The following is a 27,426-nucleotide window of genomic DNA, read 5'->3' on the forward strand; positions in this document are numbered from 1 at the left end:
TCAGTTTTATAAATATCATGATCGGATTTATTCATATTTTGCTTCTTTATCACATGCGACAGGACCAGAAGTATAAAACTGTGACTTTATGACAATATCTTGAAGCTTCAAGGATTGAAATCCACACTACAGGGTTGCCCAGAATTATTTTCCCTCACACAATGGATACACAATAGAATATGGGCCACCCTGTATACAGCGGAACCTCCCTTAGTGGAAATCTCTCAGTTGAGGACACCCTCTATCAAGGACACCGCATTTGGTCCCGTACTGGTCGTCTGTAAGCCAGCTTAGCCATAGGCTATTCACTCATGCAGATCTTCCCTTTTCCACATTCACTTGCGACCTTTTGAAATGCCACACTCAAAACAAACCTCTGTTTAGCTTATTGGACCTCCCCATTGGTCGTATCATGAAAAAAGAGATGGAGACAATGAAAACAAACGCCACAAAGTCCATAAGGGAACAGTCTATGGATACGCAGCCCAAGAAGACCAGACCACAGGAACGTCCATGCCCTGAGAAGGAGACTGCATATAAAGACCAGCCCAGTTTATTGTTCCCATCTCCACTCCCTGCATATCTTTACATCATTACTCTCACTTCAAATACACGTTTAGCACAACCGAAATTCCCAACAACGTGATTGTCCCAAGCAGTCACACATCCTTTTATGTCGTCTCCATTGCTGACTCCCCAGTCTCTTTGTCTGACGTATGTGCTTCACAGAATGCTTGTATTTCTGAAGAGAGAATTGGGCAAAATCATTGTAAGTCTTTGGGTAGTTGACCAAAGGCATTAGCAGTGTGGCCAGTGTGGGTCTCACCCTACAGTCTCGATTTCAGTACAGAGACCCAACAGTGGGGTGTTAATTTTACACCGAAACATTTATAACCGAAGAGGACAATAGTCAAGTCGCTGCTTTATTCAAAGGTGGCACCACTGCCAGTACGGTGATGTCCTGTTTCAACATTATCTTCAGCGAGCTTGTTAGACACAATCCTACAGATGGCAGCATGTGAGATTCTCGACTATATCTGCAGGAACAGACTTCAACCATTTCTGGTGTTTCTATTCAATAGATTAGAGCCTTGGTTGCTATGCAAGTTTTTCCAAAGTTACCAACAGGGGTCTCTTACATCTGAAAGTAGAGTGGAACCTCTCTTACCAGACCATATCTATTAAGGACACACCCACTATTAAGGAGACAGGTTTTCATCCCAACCTGTCTGTTTTCCATTGAAATTGACCTCTGTAATCAGGATACCTCTCTGTTAAGGACAGAATTGGTCAGGCCATAAAGAGGTTTGACAGTTCATATGCACAGAATCAAGGGACAATTGAGCAAAAATTATGCCCATTGGTACAAGTACCCTCATTCTCCACATATAAAGGTTGGTACTCACTTGTTATGATCTCATTATAAGCCATTGTTGCCGGTGAATCGGGAAACTCTTGAAAGAACGATGAACCCTCATCACAGCATTTGCCTATTCTCGGATCCAACGGTAACCGCCCAAGAAACGGCACCCCCATATCTTGGGACATTTTTTCCCCTCCTCCAGTTGTAGGGGGAAAGATCTGTGACTCGTTCTGAAATTTGAGTTGAGCTGCTTGTATGAATGTCACGAAATGAGGACTTTCTTGAGGCATTAACATTTCCGAAAAGATGCCTTCATTCAGCTTTTAATCCAGTTATTATTATTATTATTATTATTAAAACATATTTTTAGGTGCCTTTATCAACAAATTGCTCAAAGGCACCTTACAATCTAAGAAACAATGTGCTCAAAGTACTAAAATACAGCAACAAAACAAAAAAACAATTAAGGACCACATGATTAAAAATGGATTTAAAAAAAGGCAAATTTAAAAAGATAGGTTTTCAATGCCCTCTTGAAGATGCCCAGGTCAGCTGTCGATCGGATGGACAGAGGAAGTTCATTCCACAGTTAAAGTCTTATGGAGTGCATTCCTCTATAATATTGCAACACCTGACAGGGTCAAGAGAAACAAGTCAAGAGAACAGATTGAGTTGACTTGCCCTGCATTGCCCAGGAGGACAACTTCTTCAATGCTTACCCTTGAGAGTACCAGTTGTGTGCCACTACAGTTGGGGTTATACTCCTTGAGGTATTTGAATAGTATTGACAAAATGACCACCAGACCAAGCCACCCCATATCTTGGAGGTCTACACATACCTTACACTTGGGGCAGATGAACCCACTCATGTTCTCCACAACACCAATGATCGGCAGATCAACCTTCTTGGCAAAACTGATCTCCTTCCGAACATCTAGCAGGGATACTTCCTGGAAAATATGCACAAGTTCAATACTTTTCTCTCCTTTCCCTAGTTGACTCTCAATTACAGAGCCTGAGACCTTGCAGAAGATGTCTAACACAGAAAACGATTTTGGACATCAAATTAACGGCCCTCAAGCTTATATTAGAAGACCCAACCCTCAGATTGATTAAACCCATCATATCTGGGTTAACTGATACCTCCCACTCATCTTTCCGATCTAAACTTCTCTAAAGGCTTCACTTTCCGAGGACCCCTCGCTAAAAAGTGCTTTGGCATTCCATGTCCTCCAAGCAACTTGGTACAAACTTTAAACTATCAAACCAACTAAACTTACCTGAGGAGTTGTGATGATAACAGCGCCATCTACATTTGACGTACTGAGGTACTGTACGATGGAGAGATGTTCGTCTGAGGTCCCCGGCGGTGTGTCGATCACCAAATAGTCTTGCTCACCCCAGTCAACGTCCTTCAAGAACTGCTTGATCAAACCGTTCTTTTTCGGACCTCTCCATATCACCGCATCATCGGGACTAGCGAGCAGGAAGCCAACAGACATCACACCCAGGTTGTCTTCAACATACTGAAATAAGACAGGGACTCATCAACAACAGAAAGTATTATAATATAACTGGCAGTGCTGCTGGAATAGTAGTAAAGTGACTTGCCAGAGGCCATACTTTGATATGCTCACTCCTTTCATATTTTCTGGGCTTTTTAAAGGGGTACACCATTCGTAATTACTGGTTGTCTAAGAAAATAGAAATGCAGTTATACACAATGCCATAGTGCAGCTATCATGGATACAAATTTGCGGAAACTTGGTATTCATATTTTTGACGTGGCAATGCGATGAAATGCGACCAGCTTAATCATAAAATAAAATGAAATAAATAATAAATAATAAACTTGGTATTCATAGTATTTGTTTATTTTTCTACCCAACAGCATTGTTAAAATTTATATTCAATGCGTATTAACATTATTTGAAAATTTAATTTTACAATTTTTTTGCCACACCCTGTAGAGGATTACTACAGTATGGTCTGACAGCATAAATTACGGGTAGTTATTTTCAAATCTTGATGTGGTTAATGGTATGGGAATTAAGTAGGCCTATGTATGTCTACATAAGGTCGACCAGAACATCGATAAGAAGGTATTTTGCTAAGACCCCACATGTGCCCTTTTACAGAACATTACATGACGGATAAAAGTTAAATATTAAACAAAGGATTTTATTTAGACATCAACGAATGTGGTTTGAAATTATCGTAGCTTGATGTATTTTTACCCCAAAGGCCTGATCACTTCGTTAGAGAATTTGAAAATTAAAGTGGAATTTGAAATTTCTAATTTGTGTATGCATATACATGTACTGAATATAACTATCGGTTGTGTTGAGTACCAAGTTTCAGCAAATTTGCATGCACAAAAACTGGACTTTGGTACTGTGTAATCTCTTTTTCTGAGCCACCAGTTAATACAGTGAACATGAAGGACACTCCCTTTAACAAGGTTTTCATTTTTTTGTCAAGATTACCATAGCACAGTTTTTCCCTGTCATAAAGATTCGATAATGGTGATTAGGTCTATGAGTGTCTTATTATTGATACATGTCCATGACTTTCATTGTTCCTTGTGAAGGAATTTATGTCTACCATGGGGTGAGCGGTCAAGACTTAGTGCTATGGCAATGGTAACAAAGCTGTTTTCGTTGATCAAACTTGGCCTTCAGCTCCAAATGTAGAGGCACACAACTAGTCCTCGAAAGGGCAAACTTGGAAGTTTTAGTCCCGGAGAATTGAACACAAAGGTCTTAACATGATAAAGCTAATCAGGGAATGACAATAAGCAACAACTTCCTTCGTAAAATTTGACTGGCAATCAGTTTGTTAATTTGTTTTGACCAAGAAAGCGGGGGAGTATAAACTCAAGGTCCCCGCCATAGGACGGTCTGTGGAGGGAGATCTTTTGGGGCTTCGGCCCCAAGGCTGTGGAATGAACTTCCTCTGTCCATCCGATCGACAGCTGACCTGGGCATCTTCAAGAAGGCATTGAAAACCTATCTTTTTAAATTTGCCTATTTTTAAATCCGTTTTTAATCTATGTGGTCCTTAATAGTTTTTTTGTTTTATTGCTGTATTTTAGTACTTTGAGCACATTGTTTCTTAGATTGTAAGGTGCCTTTGAGCAATTCGTTGATAAAGGCACCTAAAAATATGTTTTTAATAATAAAAAAAAATAAGAAAGTCCAGGCTGGATCTTCAAATACAGAGTCTTGCAAAATCTGAACCATAGCCCCAGCACGACCCGAGTAGGGCAGAGACAGAGGGGGGAGGGGGGGGTTTCCACCACTTGGAATTTGTTTCCATTTTACTTGTCTTAGTAGCTCTAAACTGTTTTGAAGTAGATTTACTTACTTTCTATCGTTCTACGATGAATGCTCGCTCCCTCGACAGTACCACTTTCAGGCTGTGAAGAGTATTACTTACCACGGGTGACCATCCAGATCCACTCTGATGGACTTGCTCCCCTTCCAACCCCATCACCCGGGGGATCGATGGACCACAAATGTCAACATCGAGCACACCAACCTGAAAAGACAAAGTTGAAGGAAGTTGTTAGAGAGCCACTCAGCTAGTCATGCAGCGAGCAACCCCCCTAGTCAGGGGTCACCACTAATTCAGAATTAACAGTGGTTTTCTACTACCCATAACAAACAAGGCCTTGCGGAAAAGTCCAAACGAGGGCCCAGTGGAGATCAAGATACTTCGTCGACATTGGAACTGGATCGGGCAAACCCTGAGGACACCCCGTCCAGCATCACTTGTCAAGCTCTCACATGGAACCCACAAGGGAATCCCCAGGAACAGCTGGCGACGGGATCTCGAGAGGAACATGAAGACCATGGTCACTCTTGGCAGGAACTGGAGAGTATTGCCAGGGATAGAGGACAATGGGTCGTGGGGAAGTTGTTAGCGGCCTATGCTCTCAGTTCTACTTGTCGAATTGCTGTCAATCAGAAAAAACGATGTTGTGTCGAAAAACCTGTTGATTTCTCATCATTTTTATCATTTTCTTGTCATGACATTTTTTTCAAATCACTTATCATCAGTGAAAAATTTGTAAATAACGTATTGAGCTCCTGACCTCTGTAATGTCCATGTGTCACACTTTTGGGGCCTGAATTATAATGGATGAGAATATTTTCGCACTGAAATGGTTAAATTTATTGAGACGTGCCAGATCCTGGTTAAATTAGAACTATCAAAACCCGAACAAATTCTTATTTTGACAGATTATTAGCACTCTTATTCAACTCACATCTGAACACATGACCGATATATCCACACGGGTCCCATTGGAGAAAGCGAACCATTGTCTGGAAGCGATGGGGGAGAACGCACATTTTGAAATAAAACAGAATTGATATTCACTGGCACAGCTCTCAGCAAATATCACGACTGACAAAAAATGTCCAAAATTAAATGAAATGGCCAGGGCCATTGTGCTCACCTCATGTGGAGGAAAGATGGATAAAGAGCATGGTATTGTGTCATGTAGTGTTAGGTTTGATGTAGGTCCAAGCAATTACAATTTCCCCAAAATGGCCAATTTACAGTACATTCGACCTCTGTGACCTTGAAAAGTAGGTCAAATCAAAGAAGACCCGGGTGACACATTAAATGGTTGTTAGAATTAGATGTACCTATGATATAAAATTGGTGCCAATCGGGCAAGTCATTACTAGGAATAATGGCATTTTTGAAGAATTTAGGATTTGGCCCCCTCCCTGCAGGCCAAACGGCAAATCAGATCGCACCAAACTTCGGTACCTGAGATCACCTGACCAAGGGGTACATGTGTACTTAATTTGTGATCAATAGTCATTGCAGTTAAGAAACATGCCATAGTTACGGCCTGACGGCGAATTTACGCCATTTGACCTCTGTGACCTTGACAAGAAGGTCAAATTAAAAACCTGTGTGACATATACTGTATGGTGGTTAGATGTACCCATGATATCAAATTGGTGGCAATCAGGCAAGAAGTTAAGGAATAATCACATTTTTAAGGTTTTGGGATTTTGCCCCCTGGTGGTCAAGTGGTGAATCATATTGGACCAAACTTCGGTCCCTGAGATCAGCTGACTAAGGGGTAAATGTGTACCAAATTTGGTATCAATAGTCATTGCAGTTTAGAAACGTGCCATCGTTACATCCTAACGGCCAATTTACACCATTTGACCTCTGTGACCTTGAAAAGGAGGTCAAATCAAAAACCCGGAGGATATATGATGCACCTTTGCTAGAAGTACCTACCATATTTTTTTCAAAATTTCCCGACTACTATTAAGGGAGATATTGCATATTTTCACTTTTAACGTTTGGCCCCCTGGTGGCCAAACCATGAAACGAATCGGACCGAACTTTGGTCTCCAAGGTGTCATTACATAAGGGTACATGTGTACCAAGTTTCAACTCAATAGCTCTAACAGTTACGAAACATGCCCTGCTAACGGACGACGGACGACGACGACGACGACGACGACGACGACGACGGACGCCACGGTATGGGATAAGCTCACCTCTGCTAAGAGGTGAGCTATGAAATGGCCAGGGCCATTGTGCTCACCTCATGTGGAGGAAAGATGGATAAAGAGCATGGTCTTGTGTCATGTAGTGTTAGGTTTGATGTAGGTCCAAGCAATTACAATTTCCCCAAAATTGCCAATTTACAGTACATTCGACCTCTGTGACCTTGAAAAGTAGGTCAAATGAAAGAAGACCCGGGTGACACATTGAATGGTTGTTAGAATTAGATGTACCTATGATATAAAATTGGTGCCAATCGGGCAAGTCATTACTAGGAATAATGGCATTTTGAAGAATTTAGGATTTGGCCCCCTCCCTGGAGGCCAAACGGCAAATCAGATCGCACCAAACTTCGGTACCTGAGATCACCTGACCAAGGGGTACATGTGTACTTAATTTGTGATCAATAGTCATTGCAGTTAAGAAACGTGCCATTGTTACGGCCTGACGGCGAATTTACGCCATTTGACCTCTGTGACCTTGACAAGAAGGTCAAATTAAAAACCTGTGTGACATATACTGTATGGTGGTTAGATGTACCCATGATATCAAATTGGTGGCAATCGGGCAAGAAGTTAAGGAATAATCACATTTTTAAGGTTTTTGGATTTTGCCCCCTGGTGGTCAAGTGGTGAATCATATTGGACCAAACTTCGGTCCCTGAGATCAGCTGACTAAGGGGTAAATGTGTACCAAATTTGGTATCAATAGTCATTGCAGTTTAGAAACGTGCCATCGTTACATCCTAACGGCCAATTTACACCATTTGACCTCTGTGACCTTGAAAAGGAGGTCAAATCAAAAACCCGGAGGATATATGATGCACCTTTGCTAGAAGTACCTACCATATTTTTTTCAAAATTTCCCGACTACTATTGAGGGAGATATTGCATATTTTCACTTTTAACGTTTGGCCCCCTGGTGGCCAAACCATGAAACGAATCGGACCGAAACTTGGTCTCCCAGGTGTCATTACATAAGGGTACATGTGTACCAAGTTTCAACTCAATAGCTCTAACAGTTACGAAACGTGCCCTGCTAACGGACGACGGACGACGACGACGACGACGACGACGACGACGACGACGGACGACGGACGCCACGGTATGGGATAAGCTCACCTCTGCTAAGAGGTGAGCTAAAAACGTTCACAGATGGGCCCACATGTACTTAGTTACCAAAAACATTGAGCTATATGTATTAAAATTCTTCTGTAAACTTGAGATATTCCCCTCGCCCCCCCCCTCCAGATTGCCATCTAAGCTTCAAATCACGTTCTGTGACTTAAAGAGAGCCACGCCATGGTATAAGTAGCAGCCATGGGCCAATAAATATGTCCCCAAGAAAAAAGTGATCTAGATAATATGTTATCGTAAACATGCAATGGCCGCTGTTGCCCAGAAGGTTGCGACACCGACATGAAAATATCACGCCATGCCACATAAGGATACCAGCCCCAACAGAATGTTCGCCATTCCTGAAACCAATAACAGCACCGCCCTAATGCGAAGTGATCTCAGTAGGCCAATAAACTGTGTTGCCTTGGATTTATCTTTAAAGGCCTATGCCGTTCTTTGAAAATTTGTAATTTGTAATTGAATTAGAAAATTTCCAATTGTATAAATGCGTACCAGATATAAATGTCAGCATTGCTGTTGTATAGAAAGATATACAAATACCAATACATACCAAGTTTTAGCAAATGAGTATGCGTAATATTTGCATTGTGTATAACTGCATTTTTATTTTCCTGCACCACCAGTAATTGGCATACCCCTTTAACAAGAAGCAGCCAATTAGCTAAGATATGATCTATATTTTTTCTGACACCCCATAGTCATTGTACATAATTAGTTTATTCAAGCCTAGACTCACTATCAGATCCCCGAAATCTTCTGAATTGTCCTGCTGATAGCAGGCCCTTATACATTCCGATCATTCACCAGCCCGCTACCAATACAGCAGAACCTCTCTATTAAGGACACCCTCTGGACTGACAAGTGCTGTCCTTAATAGAGAGGTGTCCTGATTAGAGAGGTCAAATTGAATGGTAACAACCAATATGGGACCAAAACTGGTGTCCTCAAAAGAGAGGGTGTCCTTTATAGAGAGGTGTCTGCGTGGGGAGGTTCCACTGTAATTGGTTAATCAAACTGACTATGAATCAGGTGAACATTTTATGAACTCTCTGGAGAGAGTGGTGTATTGTTTCTAAGAACTGCCCAACCTGTTGCTAAGCTCGGATATTGGTACCTTGTTCGTTTGACCAAAATGCTGTTGCAATTATTCCTATATAATAATAATAATGAGTCTTTTATAAAGCGCAATTCCGTGACAATAAATGGGATATCATATTATTACCCCGGTCTGCACAGAAATCAATCAGGGGTTTCAAGGAGCAACCAGAAGTTGCACACTTGAACTCGACCAGTAGGGGAACTAAGCAGTGACTCGGCCGGGAGTCGAACCTACGACCTCCTGATCATGAGGCCGACTCTCTTCCACTGCGCTACCGCTGCCCCTGGTCCTAGGTCAAACCTTTAGATTGACTGGACTACTGGGCTGCCGGTCTATTGGTAATGAAGGTCATGGTAAATGATGCGGGTTCCCTCATAAATTACCAGAGAGAAAATGCTTGCGGACTTCACATGAATTTGAAACCGACTGAATGTACTCCAACCCACACAACTGATAAACCAAACCAATCATGTTGACATTATTTCCAATATCAAAGGCATTGAAATACTGTTCATATCGATGATGGAAGTGACTGCATCATAAAAGACCAAATTAATTGATAAATTTCCTGTTTTTTGAAATCCAACCGGATTAGCACTTATCAAAAGATGATGAATGTGAGAGCTCGAGAAGAGAACTATTAGAATGGCCATTGCATCAATCATGGAACTGCTAGTAAGGTGAATTCCTTATTACCAATACTCGTTAAGCAATCAATCATTAGCTAATTAGTGTCAACTTATTCTATAATAGCCACATCAAGTACTTTTGATAAGTAGTTGAAGCAAGAGAGTATATTTTTAATGTTTCCCATAGAAATGATGAGAAAATAATCCCCAGTGCGTACTGATATCAGTTTCACAATCAGGTTTTTTTTCTCACCAAAATCACTTGTTAATAGAAGTTAAAGTGATCTGTCATAGTAGTGCTCTTCACTTACTTAACATGATCAAGTTACATGTATACTGTTTTCAAAGATAACATCCGACCACTGTTACATCATATTGGAGCATGAATGATGATTTTCGTCACACACTCTTAAATTACTTCACAGGGAGGATTTTTCTTCTATGCGTAAGGCAGATGTAACTTTAAGCCAGCCCTAGTCCCACCCTATCATATTATTTAGGGGGGGGGGGGGGTAGGTGTCTTATCTCTTACATGGCACGACACTCAAGGGACTCAACTTAAATTGTATCAGTTTTACCAGAATCATTCGGTTAGGGGATGCCCACTGGATTAATCTCTCTCATACCACATCACATTCAGGAAATGCTTCCCAAAGCCTCAAAACAAAACCACAGCAGTTGTTTTGAAAGCCGAGTCCCTTAAGCAACAAGCGCTGCGTCAATATCATCTTGTTGTTGCATCGCCTCCGCTGGGTCAACCAATAAAATCAATGCGGCTGCCATGACACTCCCCAGCAGACGTTAAAACACAATGAAACATTGATGAACACATCGCTAATCAAGGTTTAATGTTGCATAATCAAAGCAATCAGGAATTCTAACCAATTAATGCGCAACAGGAGTGAATCGTTAATACTTTATCACCTGTGGATTGAACCTAGGAGAAGAGACAACGTCACCATTCCACCTTTAATGGCATTTCTTCTTCCTCTTCTTCTTCTTCGGGGCTCCCCCTGCACTTGGAGGTGATTTTCTCCAGGGAGTATTCCTCCTCCAAAGCGGGTTGAGCGTTTATGCATGACACTACGGTTATGCGCCAATTGGGTTTATTGGCCTTGTGAATCCGACTTCGGTGAGAGGTTGAGTCCACGCAAGCTACTCATGTTTCTCACTTGGTGGGGTCTTGATCTAAGACCGGTTCTTGATATTCAATTTAAGCAAGATATTATGCATGTGGTAGTTCGATGAAATTCAAAATGTTCTGTTTGTAAAGACAATGGGTTGGCGATACTAAGTTGTTCGATGTTCATGATGTCATGTTCGACTGGTCTTTTGTTTGGATTTCTGAGTAATCAATTTACCAAGCTTATATCGGTGAAACTAGAGTATATTAACTGAACACAGGCCTAAAATCATAACTGGCTCGTGCTGTGTGCATTATTATAGGCAACAGTGGATTTGGCTTATTAGACGTGGTATAAAGTGTTAGATGGGCGATGAACCACGCCGGATTATTCATAGGCCTACATACACGGTAACCAAGCACCTACTGGGCCTATAGTGTTGACGTCTGCATTGAACCAATTGAATATCACTGGAGTGATATCGTTGTGTCCTCGGACAATCTCTTGTATCTAGAAAGGTGAGTACTCAAGTTGTGTACTTTTGATAAGTTCAAATTGATAACTAATAAAATCTGATATCTTAGTAGTATTAATTCATAACCGATACCAAGCCGTATTTATTACAAATGCTCTTTGACAATATAAAGGTCAAAAGCATCAGAGGAATTAACTGCAAGATAAGATATAATAAATCTCAATTCAATAGAATTTCCCTGTCAAAGCAACAATGTTACACGTGACCCTCCATGGGATTTCCGTAGCTGCATTTTTTGGGCTGCTACGTGGCCTTGTGTCCAGGACTGCACAAAATCAGCTCAGAGAATCTTGAAATAGAATATATAGCATTCAGTTATATCTTTCAAAAACTATTGTAATGAATTTTGGAAATCATTTGAGCCAGATTTCCTTTGTGTATGGTGTTTTGTAAACTACCGACAGTTGGCACTGATTTCAGATGTCTAGACAGGGCAATATTTAGCTTTTTGGTCCGGGGGGGGGAGGGGGACAGAACACCTCTTCTTGTCTCAAAAGGGGCAAAATCTGCATAAAAAACACAGTTTTTGAGCCCCCACCCCCTGCACCCCCACTAAATACGGCCCCGCTAGATTAGTGAAGCCATTGGGTACTTACTTTCCTCCATTAGTGTTTATAGGCAGCGATCGACCAATTGATTCTGCACACCTTTGGTGCAAGCACAACCATGACAACAACTTGAATCAATTACCTCATATTGTACACACAAATCAGCAAGAAAAAATATCACAACCATTAGTCATGTTTTAGCGAATAGAGATAAAAAGTCTGACATTATATTTCATGCGTTTCTGTCACAAAAGAAAGGAACGAAACAGAATTATGTGCAAACAAATAGAGCCATGACAACAGAGATCAATTTCATCTTTTTCTTTTGCGCAGTAACTGAAACAAAAACGATGTTTTTATGGTGATTTAGTGTTGAAACGTCAGCAGGTATTGGGTTTACGCTTCTACCATCAAAACTAAGAATAGAGCACAACTCTATTTGGGCAAAGAAAGAAAGATTCCCACACATTTTTCCCCCATTAAAGGCATACGCCATTCGTTAAACACTTTAAATTTATAATTGAATTTGAAAATTTTAATTATGTATTAAGACAGAGTGGATTTGCCATTGTGTAGGCAGATATAAAAATACTTTAAGTACCAAGTCTCAGCAAATTCGTATGCATGATAACGGCACTACCGCGCTGTGTATAACTGTGTTTGTATTTTCCTGGACCACCAGAATTACAAACGGTGTATTTTAAACCTTGTTCAGCAAATCACTGGCATGCCACCCTGGTCAGGTGTCACAAACATCTCTGTCTGCATCGACAGTGGCCGAAAACGTTGTTACACGTTGCCTAGTGACCAAACACCAACTAAATACTGTCCCTAATTTATGGCACACCCTGTATTTCACAGTTTGGGAAACTAGCATCTGTCAAGACCTCAGTGGTGATTCAAAGTTGCGACTGACAAATGCAGTCCTTAATTGGGAGGTGTCCTGATTACAGGGGTCAAATGCATTGGGAACAACCACTTAGGGACCAAATGCAGTGTCCTTGATAGAGAGGGGGTGTTTGCCAAGGGAGGTTCCACTGTTACCGTTCATGTGCCACAATACAATCGCGGGAACCCTTGTGAAATTGAGGGGCCAAAGGAAGAGAAAAGAGGGCCTTTGAGGTGACCCCTTTAAAAATCTATTGTGGCCTATAACCAGTATATCAATTTGAACGCGAATACAAGAACCCAATCAGGGCTAGAAATTTATCAAAGATATCAGAGAATTGGTCATGAGCCGTAGAAGGCAATTGCCTGTGATGCCCTGTTGCCTTGATGCCCTGCCTATTTCAAATTTTTCAAGGGCAGATCCTCTTCACTTATTTCCATTGTTATAATGACATCTGGACAAATTATTTCATAGTGGTTAAGCAAAATCTGTGAACTTGGAGGACAATTTTTTATAGCATGCCTCAGAAAAGAACCTAGAAGTACATCTCAATCATTTTCAAAAGTTCAATCGATTTTTATTGAGAATAAAATAGGCCATTATTTTGCGAAAAGTCAATCGGTAAATAGATCAGTAGTGTTGAACAATGGCATTATAGATTTAGGTCTTATGGGCATTTTCATAGCATAGCATTCATGTAATAAGCTCACAAACATTATCGCATGTGTTAACAATACGTTTTAACAAAGGGGGTTATACGGGTAGCTGGTTGTCAATCTTGGCCTGTCGGGGTGTCCATGATCGTCGGTGCATGGCAATACTGTTCAATACCACCACATGGACTTGTGGGTAATTTGGTAGTCCTAGGCAACCGGTCTGTTGTAGTTCGGTAGTGCATATAAGATATAGAGTTGCCTTACTACTAAAACTAGTAGTAGGATTTATCCCGTGCGACTTTCTTTAGGATTATAAGGTAGGAAATAACTCTGGCGAGAAAATTTTTACGAAATATCCCCATCACCTCGAGATATTTAACTTTCTAGGTACTTGTGTGTGTAAGTGAATGTGCAAATACAGGTGACTGTCATTCAACTTTTTGGGTTATATTAACACCTGGTGCAAATAGCCTGGGGAAATTTCTTCCCATTTTATTGTAACTGATTATTACTGTGCACTGGTATTATAGTATCTATAAAGATAGACGATACCCCACAAGAATTTATTTTTCCCTTTGGTATTTTTATCATTACTCCCCCTATTTTGATATTCTTTCGCTGGAAACTTTTCATTTATTCTTTCTTGCCCCCCCCCCGCCAATCTCATATTACAATTAAAGTCAATAGATACCCCCACAAGACTTTATTACCCCCTTTTTATCATTTTATCATTTCTCTGCCTTTTTTATATTCTTTTACCTGAAACGTAGCCTTTATTCTTTCTTAGACTCATGCCCCCCCCCCATCTTGTCAACGATGTTCTTTTTTAAAAACAAATGATCACAGTTTAAATGGGTTTCACATGATCAACTAGCTCCACAAACTTCCTGCTTGATATTTTCAAATTACCATCTCTCTGATCAACATACCTAGACTCCAATGTTTCAGCATGCATCCTCTTCACCCCATACATAGCCTCAGGACGTTCTTATACTCCCTTTAAATGTAGGATTGATAATATGCAAAAACTTCGGTGGTCAAGATGACCCCTCTCCCGCCCCACCCCCTCAGAAGATTTTGATATCTAAAGATATTAACTGTCTGATCAGACTTAAACATAAGCCTACTCCTTCTCAACCCAAAGCTTTCTCTCCCTCTTGGTAAATTTCCCAAACACTCTTTTACTTTCTATTCATTGTGAATATTTTCTCATTCGTTCTGTTGACTTAGACTTGTTAGACAAGTAAAACTAACCAACTTCAGAACATCGAAAAAGACTTAGAGAAGAAAGCCTTTCCTTTGCTGTGTTATCATTCTGAATGTAAGGCCTGATGTTTCGTGAGGTTAGTGTCATTTTATCCCACACTAGAGCATTTCCAAGTGAATACTTCGAGAACATCAAGTTGCAATTTTAGTTGACTATTAGTATCCAATAGTGTTGGATATTGCCCGAACATTCCAACGAACTAATAAATATTTAAGGAACCCGCACCATAGTGTTCACAACCAAAGGCTAATGACCAGCAGTATTGATTAGACAACTATTTGTGGTACTTGAACAATTCGACCTCTTAACCCATGTAGATAAACGAAATTGAAAAAGAATGATTTAGCGACCATGCCTTAAATTCCATTTTGCCCTGACCTTAGAGAAGATTCCTCTAAGCCTTACACCACATTTCGCTACTTGTTAAGAGACTTAGCTTACCTACTCAGTTACTGACAGTGACACTAGTAACAGTTTCGTCTCCCATGCAACGGAGTCACTCACAAGGAGGGGGGGGGGGAGTATTAACCTAGTTTATACTGAGAGTAAGAGGTCAGGTCGGGATCCCATATTCCCCTTACTCAATCGTCCAAGCTAAACTATACATGAACATGACTGACAGCAATACCAGCAAACGATTAGCGAAAATAACCGTAATTTCCTTTGACACTGAGCAATATCCATACCGTTCTTGGATTGATATTTCCACAAACTGGCATTGTTATACACTTTTCATTACTCAGGACCACCAGCCAATTAGGAGCAAATTTCCTTCAATTTCCCACATGAACAAGTCAGAAAAGTTCCCCGCAAATGAGTGATTATTGTCGCTGCAACCTAGGATCATGATTGCATGCGACAAAAGTTCTTGTTTGCGGAGGTTGACGCAGGTGCTCGTGAGGAGATTCAGTGATCGCTGCGACCTTTGTCCGAGATCAAATTGATTGATTACCAGTTTAACCTGCAGACAAGCAATCTTTTTATCACTCCTCACGGCAATAATTGCAAGTCACAGCAACGAAAACTGCATGTTTGCAGGACACTTAAGTCAGGCCGTTCATATGTTTAATAGCGCTAACCACTTCAGTCTCCGGTCGATAGCGTGCAAACATAGCACCATTAGCTTCAGCAGCCAATTGCAGGATAATAATCGATCTGCTCATAGACATGTTGGGGGGTCCATTTTGCAGGCCGAGTTGCTTATACAGCAAAGAAAGAACATGACAGATCATTATCGTGGCTAAATGGAGTGTCCTGATGTTGACATGATATCAATATGGTCTTCAATAATTCATGACAGAGATTTGCACGACGGGCGGGATGACAGGAGAAGATATATAGCACTGGTTGTGTGTAATATAAACATTAAAACAATTGAACGCCAAGAAGACGAAGAACATGGTTAAACCTAGTAATGACTATTTCATATAGCGCTTTTCCAACCTTAGGTTGCTTGAAGTTGCTTTGACAATTACTGCCCTAGCCATCGGCTTGAACAGTCCGGGACCACCTCAAATTCCATCCAGCTTGCCATATCAGCACTCAACATGTCGAGAACTTACTTTCATATTGACCATCTCTACATGTACAAGCTAGACACCTATTTACCTATGGGTGGAGAGAAGAAAGCAGGGTTAAGTGCCTTGCCCAACGACACACAGACAAACCAGCACTGACCCTTTAAGCTTGAGAGAGTTGAATTTTTTAAAAACCCATCTGGTTATAAGTGAATATCAATTTCATAGTTTTTTATATGTTTTTATTTTTATGATTGAAAACAATTATAAACAATATTTCATGCCTGGAATTGGTTTGCAGCCATGATGAATAAACTCAATCACCTGAAATGTATTTTTATATTAGCCCCTAGGGTGTCATAAGGGGGTGTTAGCTGCCACTGCCAGTGAATACCGGCACTTTACTCCGTAAATGAATTTTACAATGATTCTTGCATGACGAAACTGATAGCAACCAACCAACTGTCACAGTCTGTTAGAAACGTAACACGTTTGCTTGTTAAAATTTAATTGGGTATCGACGCTTCAGGACATTTGGCCAACTATTGTTGCAGGGTGACATGAACAGAGGTGACAGGCACGCAATAAACTCTGTGAATGGCAGACACTTAGCAACTAAACTGACGCTAATCTAAAGGACTACTGCTTTTATCATTTGATGAGTTTTTTAAAATTGGTTTTGTATATTATAAAACAGACTGGCAGTTCATTCAACTTATCAAACAAAAGTACATTTCCATGTCAAATCAGGACTTGGGTGCGGATCCATCAGAGAGGGGGCTTTGTATTTTGAGAAAAATCTTTGAAACTGATCAGGACTTATTGGAATTTGGAAAATTTATTCGACATTCTGTACCAGTATCAAGTCAGGCCTTTCGATTACATCATTTTCACACCGCTATACGGTGTAGGAAATTTGGCATGTCCCCAAATTAGGCCCTGAAAATATGTCCCCAAAATAGAAAAAAAAAAAAAAAAAATTGTTTTTTTTTTTTTAAGGGGTAATTTGACACCCTGAAGCGTTTTTTGACACCTTAAATGACCAAATCTCATCCTAAATGGCCTAATTTGATACTTTTCATCCTAAAATTATGAGTTTTCAGGTGCATGTGACAATGTCAGTCAATAAGGACGTCAATGTTCAGGCAAATTGGCACGACGAAATGTCCCCAAATTAAGCTAAAAAGCAAAAAAAAACATGTCCCCGAAATAGGCTAAAAAATACAGGGTGTAGAGGTCTCCATGTAAATTGAAAGGCCTGCAAGTCTTTGGCCTATTTTACATGAGGCACATCGCCAACCCACATGACAAAAATTCCACTTGTCTTCAATATCAAAATCGAAAGTGATAACTAATCACGATGCTATTGACATTCGACATATCACATGCTAAAGCAAATACTACCAAGAGATAAGCCACATATTTTCTTTAGGGCTGCTAAAGGGTCATGAATTGATATTCGATCAAAAGCCACTATAGGGCCAGATATAGCGAGGATACAGTCTAGTCAGTGTACCATTGTGTCCAACCCTTTTTACCCCGAAATATGCTCCCATAAAAAAATTATTTGATGTTCTGACCATTAGTCGGCATTGGCTCTTTAACATCCCTCTTTGAATCTCAAAACAGTAAAACTTGGATTTTACAAATCAAACTTTATGCCCTTTTTAGACAAAAGAACCAATTTTATGCCCCTTTCGGACAACACCGCTTCCTGGTCTTTTCCTTCAAAATCAAAATAAGAAAGTATTTTAGCCCTTTCAAATCCTGGTAGAAGCATTACGTACACATCACATCATGAAACCAAAATGTGTCATCTATGGTTCAAGTAAAACCTGCAAAGCAATAGCTGTGATTTCTCTTTGAAATGGACCAAGACATACCACATGAAGGCCTATCTGGATTTGGTTACAACAGACTTGAGAAAGAAGCACAAGAGAACACTTTCAACAACTTTCAATTTGTGCAAACCTAATACCAGCACTTGAGAGCACTCAGATTATGTATAACTTTCCCCTTCAATCGACAGATTTCATGTTTGCAAATCTGCTTATCCTGTCTGGAGTATTCATAACCTCTTGCCCAAGGTGAGAGTTCTCAATCGTGAGCTTTAGTGGGCGGGTAAATAGACTTAGCCATCCATAGTCTGGTCAGCCGATTGTGCAGCGCAAATATCTCATGGCTAGGCCTACTTGAAAAATAACTGTCCAGTTTATCTGGCATTGTAATCTTTTAGTATGGTATTGTCGGTAGTTCTTCAAAACAGCAGCCTACATGTATGCAGCTCTTGTGAAATTATATCTGAGAGGGGTAACCTGTCTCAATGTCCCATTATAAAAAAGGTCCCTGCTTGATTCCTGACAGGCAATTTCGGAAAACCTGATACAATTTTCTGTCCCTCTCAAATTTTTGAGAATCTTGCCAAATGAAATAAGGGAGTCTATCCCGAAAATTCCATTTTTGGGTTAATCATGGCATCTCGAAAAAGACTATTCCCTGCCACATATATCTTGGATAGTCCTCGACAGAGCATCTGAGTCTGACTTGATGACATCATCAAACCAATCACTGGCTGGACTTGAAAGGGCTAAAATACTTTCTTTTTTTTTATTTTGAAGGAAAAGACCAGGAAGCGGGCATAAAATTGGTTCTTTTGTCTGAAAAGGGCATAAAGTTTGATTTGTAAAATCCAAGTTTTACTGTTTTGAGATACAAAGAGGGATGTTAAAGAGCCAATGCGGACTAATGGTCAGAACATCAAATATTTTTTTTATGGGAGCATATTTCGGGGTAAAAGGGGTCGGGCATAATGGGACACCGACTAGACTGTATCCTCCATATCTGGCCCTAGTGGCTTTTGACCGAATATCAATTCATGACCCTTTAGCAGCCCAAAAAAAAATATGGGGCTTATCTCTTGGTAGTATTTTCTTTAGCATGTGATATGTCGAATGTCAATAGCATAACAACTGCATCTGATAAAACCATGGCAACAATGTCCAAGCTTTTTTTCGTAAGATATTGATTAACAGATTATGAAGTGAGCAGGCGGCATAATTGATTCAGGCAATAAACTGAGTCCATTAATGAAGTTGGTGAGAAAGATTCATTAAAAACAGATCAGGGAAGTTGTCTTGGTCCAATGCTTTAATTGTTCAGATAATTGGAGATATAACACTAGTGACAGTAGCAGTATTCTTTTTATCCAGTCACCCATTATTAATAGCAAATTTCATCGGTGCACAAATCACATAAATTCCTTCCAAAGGCTATAAGTACTATCAAGAATTAATAAAGACTAATCTTTACTCATTCTTGGTATAATACATTTGTGTTTTATCATCATGTGAGGTAAGAATTTTGTGAAATTGAAAACAGGAATTGCGTTGATGAACTTCTTTGGCTAACTTCATGAAATATCATTATCATTGGACAGTTATCTCAATAGCTATTGACAGTGCCATGACTATCCAAGCAGACACATCAATGGTCACATACACCCACAAACTGATGAACCTCTCACAAGCAAACCGACTGTGAAAATGAAAAGCGTAAACCATATTGCCATGAGAGGAAAGTTTGGGTTATCTATGTCAACTTTCAGCCTGAGTGAAGATCAAGAAAGTACATTGAGATTAACAGAATAATTTTGACTTATTTTGCAATAAAACTTTCAAATAGCAATTGACCAAATTGAGGACAAATTGAGTTCTTGACAATAATATAATGATCAAGAGGAGCTATACACACTCTCTATTTTTCATGGACTGTCGAGTTTGAATTGTGATCAACTATATAGTGTTCTCAGAAGAGGGGTTCACTTAGCCACATCGACATCTCTGAGCAGGCACGTAAATTGATGTCAATCAACCAAAACGGATCATAATTGAATGCCAATGACAGGACTCATCTTGATCCATTGATTGATGCACTGATCATCATTGATGCATGAAATTTCAACCCATTGGAATAGACCTCCATTTTTTTGTGCTTTTACTCAGCAGGAAAATGCAATTTTACACCTATTTTAGCACAATTATCTAGTTACTAAAATATACTCTACATGCATAACAGTATTTAACTTAACAAAGAGGGTCATACCTTGAAGTAAAATTGCAATTCTCAGCCCAAAAAGCCTGCTTATAATGACTTGAAAGTCTCTTTTGAAAATCCTCAGGCCAACAGGAAAGATAATCACTGAAAGACACCAATGCAATCAAAATGTTCCCACCAATAAATGTAGATATTACAAAACGGTTCCAACATTCCACTCACCTGTTTATTTTCATCTTGAGCCAAACCTCTAGCTAAATTAGCTGTAAATGTACTTTTGCCAACTCCTCCTTTTCCAGACAACACTATAATTTTGTGTTTCACACTGGACATTCTTTTCTGCACGTCAGCAACATCTGAAATTAAAAAAATACGTCTTTTCAAAATTTGCCATGTTAGGAGTGAAAAGTTCTTCACTCGACAGAGATCACTGACCTTGGATTAGTTACAAACTGAACTTCGACCTCTGGAGCCCTGACAACAATTCCAACAATTTTGAATAACTGAGCAAGTAATTATCAACCAAGACAAGAAATCAGTGTTCTCTTATAAGATGCGATTGAGATAATAGGCCACACAATTTCAATCTGCGTATCCATTTCAGTGCCATTTTGGTCTTATAAAGTATTGACAATGTGAAAGAAGATTTAAGAGGACTCGAAGGCCATTCTGAAGGGCACCAACTGCCAGGGCAGCAGTGGCCTTGGTTGGATTTAAGCCTCGAGTTCAGTAAATGCAGAAGACGGGGAATATACCTGGATCTGGTCCCTTTGGTTTAGCACTGGCACAGATGTTTTGATTGGGGCATCCCTGGCAGGCTTCACCTTTTCCAGCATCTTCACTCTCTGTTCCTGGGCAATCTAGAAAAGAACACAAAGAAAACTTCAACTTCACAAGTCAGCAACTGTCATTTAGATTGAAGGATGTCAAATACCACATCTGTTGGTCTGAGGTTAGGCATCTAAAGTCTAAAGGCCAAGCCCCAAGCTACTTCATTTTAAGTCAGTGTATACTGGCCCAGATAGGGAAATTATGGGCTAGGCCAACCAACTTGGCTTTAGTCTTGCCACACTGTCGTGGCTCATGTCTTCTCGATCACGTCGTTGTCGATCATGCATCCAAGACCTCAGAAAGTTGGTTCTGAAAATAGGTTCTGACACAAAAAGCCAGCTTAGAACACAAAAAACAGTCAAGAAAGGACACAAACTAACAGGACCAATCCATCTATCCAGCCAAGTCAATAGTCATTACTAGTCTGTGAGTAAACTAGAGTAGACACACGTCATAGGTCCGCGTCGCAGGAAATAACAATGCGCAATAGGCCTACACTGCATAAGGCAGTGTCAAGATGTATAGAGAAATGTTTGTTGTTACCACCGACTTTCGAATGTGGACTATAACCAACCCAAATCTGGTCGATTTGTAGTATTCGTCCGGTCAAGGGATGTACACAAGCCCCAGTGCAATAATAGGTCTTTTTTCGGACACTAAAACTTTCGACTCGAAAATTACCAACAAGATAGCAGTTCGTCGGTATCAAATGTGTTCAAATGGTTTCATTGGTTAGTTAAATATCTACTATTCTCAAATATATCACTGTCATACATTTGATATGAAATCGGAGGATGTGAAACGCGAAATAAAACCTACGATCCGGAGCATTTTTTGGAACGTCCGACATTTTGTAACAATTGCCTGGTAGCCGGTCCCGTATAATCAATTTTGTACTAAATGACCTAAGAACTAGTCATAGCTTGTTTCGTTTCCTATCTCCACTGGTTTCCAACGTGTGGAGAGTTCTTGACGATCGCGCAAAGCATTGTGGGATTGCCATTGTAAACAAACCCAATTCGGTAGCAAACCTTGCGGATATCGTGCGGATATAGCACCACAAATAACACCAAATTTCAATTCTTCTGCATCTCAGGCAAGTGTCTATTTTTAATAATTCGTTTAAACAGTATATTTCTCAATTTATCCCCGAGTTTCACTTTGATGACATGTTTTGTTTAGAGTTTATTATCAATTCTTTTCCCGACTTCGTCTGCTAGAATATTGTCAAATGGAAAATCCATTAGCTTTCAGTGGTGGCGACCTGTCACAAAAGTTGTCTCTACATCGTAACTACATACACGATCACTTGTGTCAATATTGGAAATCATATTTGTTTAAAGGACATATCATTGACGGGGATAAGTTATTAGGATTCATTACTGAGACATAGGCAAATATTTGTCTTTCACTCTTCTATCGGTTGACTTTGTTATAATTATTTCGGCAACATGGATTTTAAAGTCTGTGCCAATAAACGCGCAAGATTTAATTTTTGTCCCTCTTTTAATAGTTTATCTTTTTAATCTAATTGGCCTGGGGGAGGGGCGAAATGGTGAAAAACCTGTAGTGATCGGAAGGTTAAAGACTCAGACAGAGAAAATGCGTGTGAATTATTTCTTTGAGTCAAACCATGTAGGAGCTTCCCCGAAACGATGTCTTGACAATAATTTCGACTATGCTGATAAATCTCAACGGTAAACCATATAAGTCGTCATGGCCAATAAATTCAGCCTGTATTTCTTTTCTTTCTATTTTTCATGCCAATCATGATGAAATGCTATTTTGATGATAGATCTGAGAGGCTGTTCCTTTGTTGCGAACTGACGAGACACACTGTAAATTTTTTTAAAGCAGAATTTCCTGATTGACAACGAATTGATAATGAATCTACAAGTTTGAGGGATAGTACAGCTATTATCATGCAAAACAACTTAGGCCTACGTCATAGTAATTTTATACTGAAACCGTTGTGTACTTTGTCTCTTCCAGTAGGCTGCCAAGCCGTTGCAGCAATTACAGCCATGGAGTACATGGGGCATACGCAAACTGCGACCTACATGACAGGTCCTAAGATGGGCAGCACATCCCCCACAAGTCTACCCAACATCAGCACCCAGCAGCAGTCATACCGGGCATACGACTCGTACCCCGCACCGTCACCCCTGCGGAGGTCACTAACCACGATACCGTACCGGCCAAGCACGTACTACAGAACTGCCCAGGTTAACCCCACAAATCCTTTAGCGAAATCTATGCCAGAACCAATGTCACAGGCGCATAACCTATCGGAATTAGACAGTATTAAAGTCCCTCCAGTATTTGCAGCCGCGAGGAATGCTTTATACACACGTTATACACCAAATGACTGGAAACAATCTAATTCTGCCCACTACTTGGGTTCAGATCGCGTCAGGAGTAGTGCCGAGCGTCTCCGATTCGATACCGTCCGGTTGTGCCGCGAGACTGACGACAAAACGAAACGCTCCCAGAGCGATGTTGGCAAGCGGCTCGGCGAGAGGATAGGAGATATTCAATTCTGGAAGACGGAGGTCAATCATGAAACTGATAACATGATCACTGAGATCAACTCCCTACAGGAGCAGAAGAGGATCTTGGAGAAGGCTTTAGCAGAGACGGAGAACCCTCTCCACATCGCCCAGGAGTGTCTCTATAACCGAGAAAAGCGGCAAGGTATTGACTTGGTCCACGACGACGTCGAGAGGCAACTGATCCAGGTAAGAACTATAATTATATACCTTAGCCGTCATTATCTAGTTCCCACTTTGTGGCATTGTTGAGTCTTCAAGCTGAAATAAAACCCAGAGGCACAGAACCGTCTTCATCAAGTTTAAGTCGAGCGTCCTTTTCGAGCCCTTACTCCGAGTGCACCGGTTACGATAGCGACTAGCGCTGATGGCATCAAGAGCAGACATTCTCCGGCCACGGGGCCTTTATGAAATCGATCGGATATCGAAGTACCGATCTGTCATAGCCGCTTAACAGTCTAGTCATTTTTATGTTATTGATTTATAAATGCGAGTAATGCCGATAAATTTTGGTTGAATGGCAAGCGCTGTTGTATCTTATTCCGCAGTGCAGAATACCGAACTCTGACTGGATAGAAGAAGAACACAACTTTCGCTAACGACACATTTTGGTCGTCATCTCAGTAATGGGCCTTTTTTCTTTGAATTGCGTCTCTCACTGTGTCAATTTATGATAATTTACCTTTCAGGAAGTAGACAATATCAAACAGTGTCAGAATAAACTCCGACAGAAGATCGATAAGGCCAACATGCAACTTAGGTAAGTGATCGCAAAGACTAGTATACGTGTATATACATGTACTAACAAGTATCAATAAAGACTCATCTTTATCCATTCTTGGTACTCATCATACGAATAAGTAATGTAAAATCAAGAATCATTGAAGACTATAAGAATTTGGAACTTGAAAAAGGCCAAAGGCTCTTCCTGGAACAAAAAGGACACAGTTACCAAGCTCAGTAATACTTTAATTGAAATAATCACGACGAACATTATGATACCTCATTAAGCTCTCAACTCCTGATGATAAAGAAGGGAGGGCATTTCCTTGTGCTTGTCACATGTCATGTGCTTATGAATGAATCTCATTGACTTTCTCATTGCAGTCGATCTGATACAACCCTTTTCTTTCAGGCCCCACCACCCCCTGCACTTCCCCATTAATTCACATTCGTTGTTTCTCTGACCCGTTTAGGCTTTGCTGATGAGAATGTATACTGATGTCTTCAGTTCCTCACCTCGATTTTAGAATGTTTTGAAGCAACGCCAAACACTCTAACGGCTTTAATGGCGAATACATGTAAATCAAAATTTCGCAACTCATGTGGTCTGTACTTCTAAAGGTAAATTCCCGGCACGTTTGACAAAGGGGCGGAATATACTTTCTCAGAGGAAACGCATTGTTCTGCAACCAGGTATAAAAAATTCAATTAGCTGACATCTTGATGAGTAAGAGAACCCGTTATAAACCGAGTCGCTTCGAATGTTTCTTGCAGCTTATGTCGTGCCAGTCAGCACGAACTGGAGAAAGATGCATCGGATAAATACGTGGCCCAAAACTTAGACGAGAAATGCCATAATCTGAGGAACTCTTCTCGTGGGTTAGCTTATTATAACGGCATCAACAGGGTTGATAATACGTAAGTCCCGTCGGGGTGCTAGCAACCGACCCTGGGGTGGCATCCAACCCTATGGATGTGCAACCACCCCTAGACTGTTACATGTAACTAGAAAGTCCCAATGTTAGGTCCTTTGTGTATACTTTTCTTTCTCACTTAAATAAAGGTCTATCGTCTGGTCATGAAGCCTACCCGACTTTACATAAGAGAGAGTAGAGTATAGGACGGATATTTCTGTTGTCACGAAAAAGAAAAACCGGAAAACGGCCAGCTATAAATAATCTCTTTATAACTTATGGCTGACTTCATGGCGGACGACGGACCTTCACGACGATTGCTTGAATATCAATCATTCTGCAACTCTCGAGTTACAGGTTTGAAAATGTTATCAGAAAAGATTGCCTTCTTTAAAGGTAACCCAGCCTTCATTTGGGCGAAAATTCAAGCAACAGATGGTGTTTCTTTCAGTAGAATGACATGGTGTTCAGGCATCGTTTTTCTTGTAGATAATCAACACGCGACGACACTACAATGTACGAGTGTCGACGTATGCCTTTCTTTCTTTTCTTCGACTGCGAACTTCGGTGTGGGACACTCAAGTTTGCCGTCATCAAATTGGTGCCTGGTCATGTTATGACACAGTGATTGGCTGGGTCGTAAATTGAAACAAAATCCTCGGTTATTTTTCTGAAAAGACTCAATTCAACTCGCTCAGTTTCCTAAATTCCGTGATGAAATTTCATTACGAAATACAATAATACAAGTTTACTGAAACGCTTCAACATATTTCATGTCATGCTCAGGCACCTCCTCCATCCGCACCCGTTCTATTGACCCTCAGCAGACGACAACCTTGCCCCTTGTGCAGGATAGCCCTTGGGGACGGGTTACGAGCAGACGACCTCAAGCAGCAAGAGCAAAAGGACAGGTCTAACTCTGTAACCACTGGTGACATGTCTGGCGAGTGTTTCATGTCGTTAATAATCATTTTAGCTTGTGCCGCGGTGCCCAGCACGAATTGGAAAAGGATTCATCGGACAAATTCGTAGCTAACAACTTGGATGAGAAATGCCACGGGATGAGGAACTCCTCCCGTGGCCTTGCCTACCACAATGGCATCAATAGGGTCGATAACACGTGAGTTTAACATGTCCGCGGTCGTCTGCGTTCTAAGTCGCGTTTCTCCCTTGTTCCTTCTCGAAGCAATAACGATATATTTTATGATATTATACAAATGTAGATCCTACGAATAATACAATAATTTCGTGAAAATGAGACGGTCAAAACGGGACTTATTCGCTTCACGCCACAAATAGCAGAAAATGTACCCTAAATATGAGACCCTGGAGGTAACTGAGATTGAACAAGAAGAAACGCTGACGATAACGGAACCATGAAGTGGATTTTTCGTTGCCGTGTGTGTCTGATAGTCCAAGATTAATGTTTTAATCACCTTACGATCATCATCATCTCCCCCACTTAACTCCTGAGGCAGATCATCCTGTATCCATATTTCCTTTCTTTGGTGAGGGATGTGGCCGATCCGCCATGCGTCCGGAGTGTAACCCACCCTCGTCATAATTTCTCCACCACAACAACCATTTGTCAAAATAATAACTGTCCTGACTACCTAACAACATAGTGAACTATAATAGAATGTAGCATACGATATAACTACAATGCATTAACCTAACCTCCTGGAGAAAATATTTTATATCCCGACACGATGAATTGCAGTATCATCTTGCGCACTTTTCATAACATTGAAAAAATACAGCATGACAATGTATCAGATTAACACCACGTTTGAATCACTGCACCGAAGAAGTTTGTGATCTTCGTGAGATGCACTCAACCACAACCACATGTTTTTGCGAACAAGGGCCGCGAAAATAAATGGGTTGACAGTATTGATCAAATTAGTTCGTTTTCGATGAGGCGATAGTATCAATGACTACATCTTTGAATGAGAATAAGAGCCGGACAGTGATTAGAAGAACATGCTAACATGCTAAGCAGTTTAAACTGTATTTCAAAATAGCTTGGCACATCCATTTGGATACCTC

At 40.5% G+C, this 27,426-nt stretch overlaps 2 protein-coding genes across 5 annotated transcripts in view; one reads left to right on the forward strand and one right to left on the reverse strand.

Annotated features, from left to right (window-relative positions):
* Positions 1-22,053, reverse strand: LOC135487575 (cytosolic Fe-S cluster assembly factor nubp1-A-like). Its single transcript, XM_064771455.1, has 8 exons — positions 22,011-22,053; positions 21,116-21,220; positions 20,583-20,716; positions 4,802-4,903; positions 2,644-2,889; positions 2,203-2,313; positions 1,407-1,593; positions 1-742 (listed from the first exon to the last, which is right to left on the reverse strand). Exons 1-8 carry the CDS (start codon positions 22,039-22,041, stop codon positions 672-674), a joined length of 987 nt encoding a protein of 328 aa, XP_064627525.1. The 5' UTR covers positions 22,042-22,053; the 3' UTR covers positions 1-671.
* Positions 11,339-27,426, forward strand: part of LOC135487568 (tektin-3-like) — an 18,974-nt gene continuing 2,886 nt past the window's right edge. Inside the window, exons 1-4 of one of the 4 annotated variants that reach the window (XM_064771430.1) lie at positions 11,339-11,413; positions 23,184-23,929; positions 24,430-24,500; positions 26,354-26,497. In XM_064771430.1, the coding sequence (XP_064627500.1) occupies positions 23,216-23,929; positions 24,430-24,500; positions 26,354-26,497 (929 nt within the window). In that variant the 5' untranslated portion in view covers positions 11,339-11,413; positions 23,184-23,215. Of the gene's footprint in view, positions 11,414-13,739; positions 13,841-22,217; positions 22,288-23,183; positions 23,930-24,429; positions 24,501-25,237; positions 25,382-26,353; positions 26,498-27,426 lie in introns of those variants that run through there. The other 3 variants (XM_064771440.1, XM_064771409.1, XM_064771420.1) reach the window with 3 other exon arrangements.

Source organism: Lineus longissimus, chromosome 1 (assembly GCF_910592395.1).
Source record: "Lineus longissimus chromosome 1, tnLinLong1.2, whole genome shotgun sequence".
Taxonomy (NCBI): domain Eukaryota; kingdom Metazoa; phylum Nemertea; class Pilidiophora; order Heteronemertea; family Lineidae; genus Lineus; species Lineus longissimus.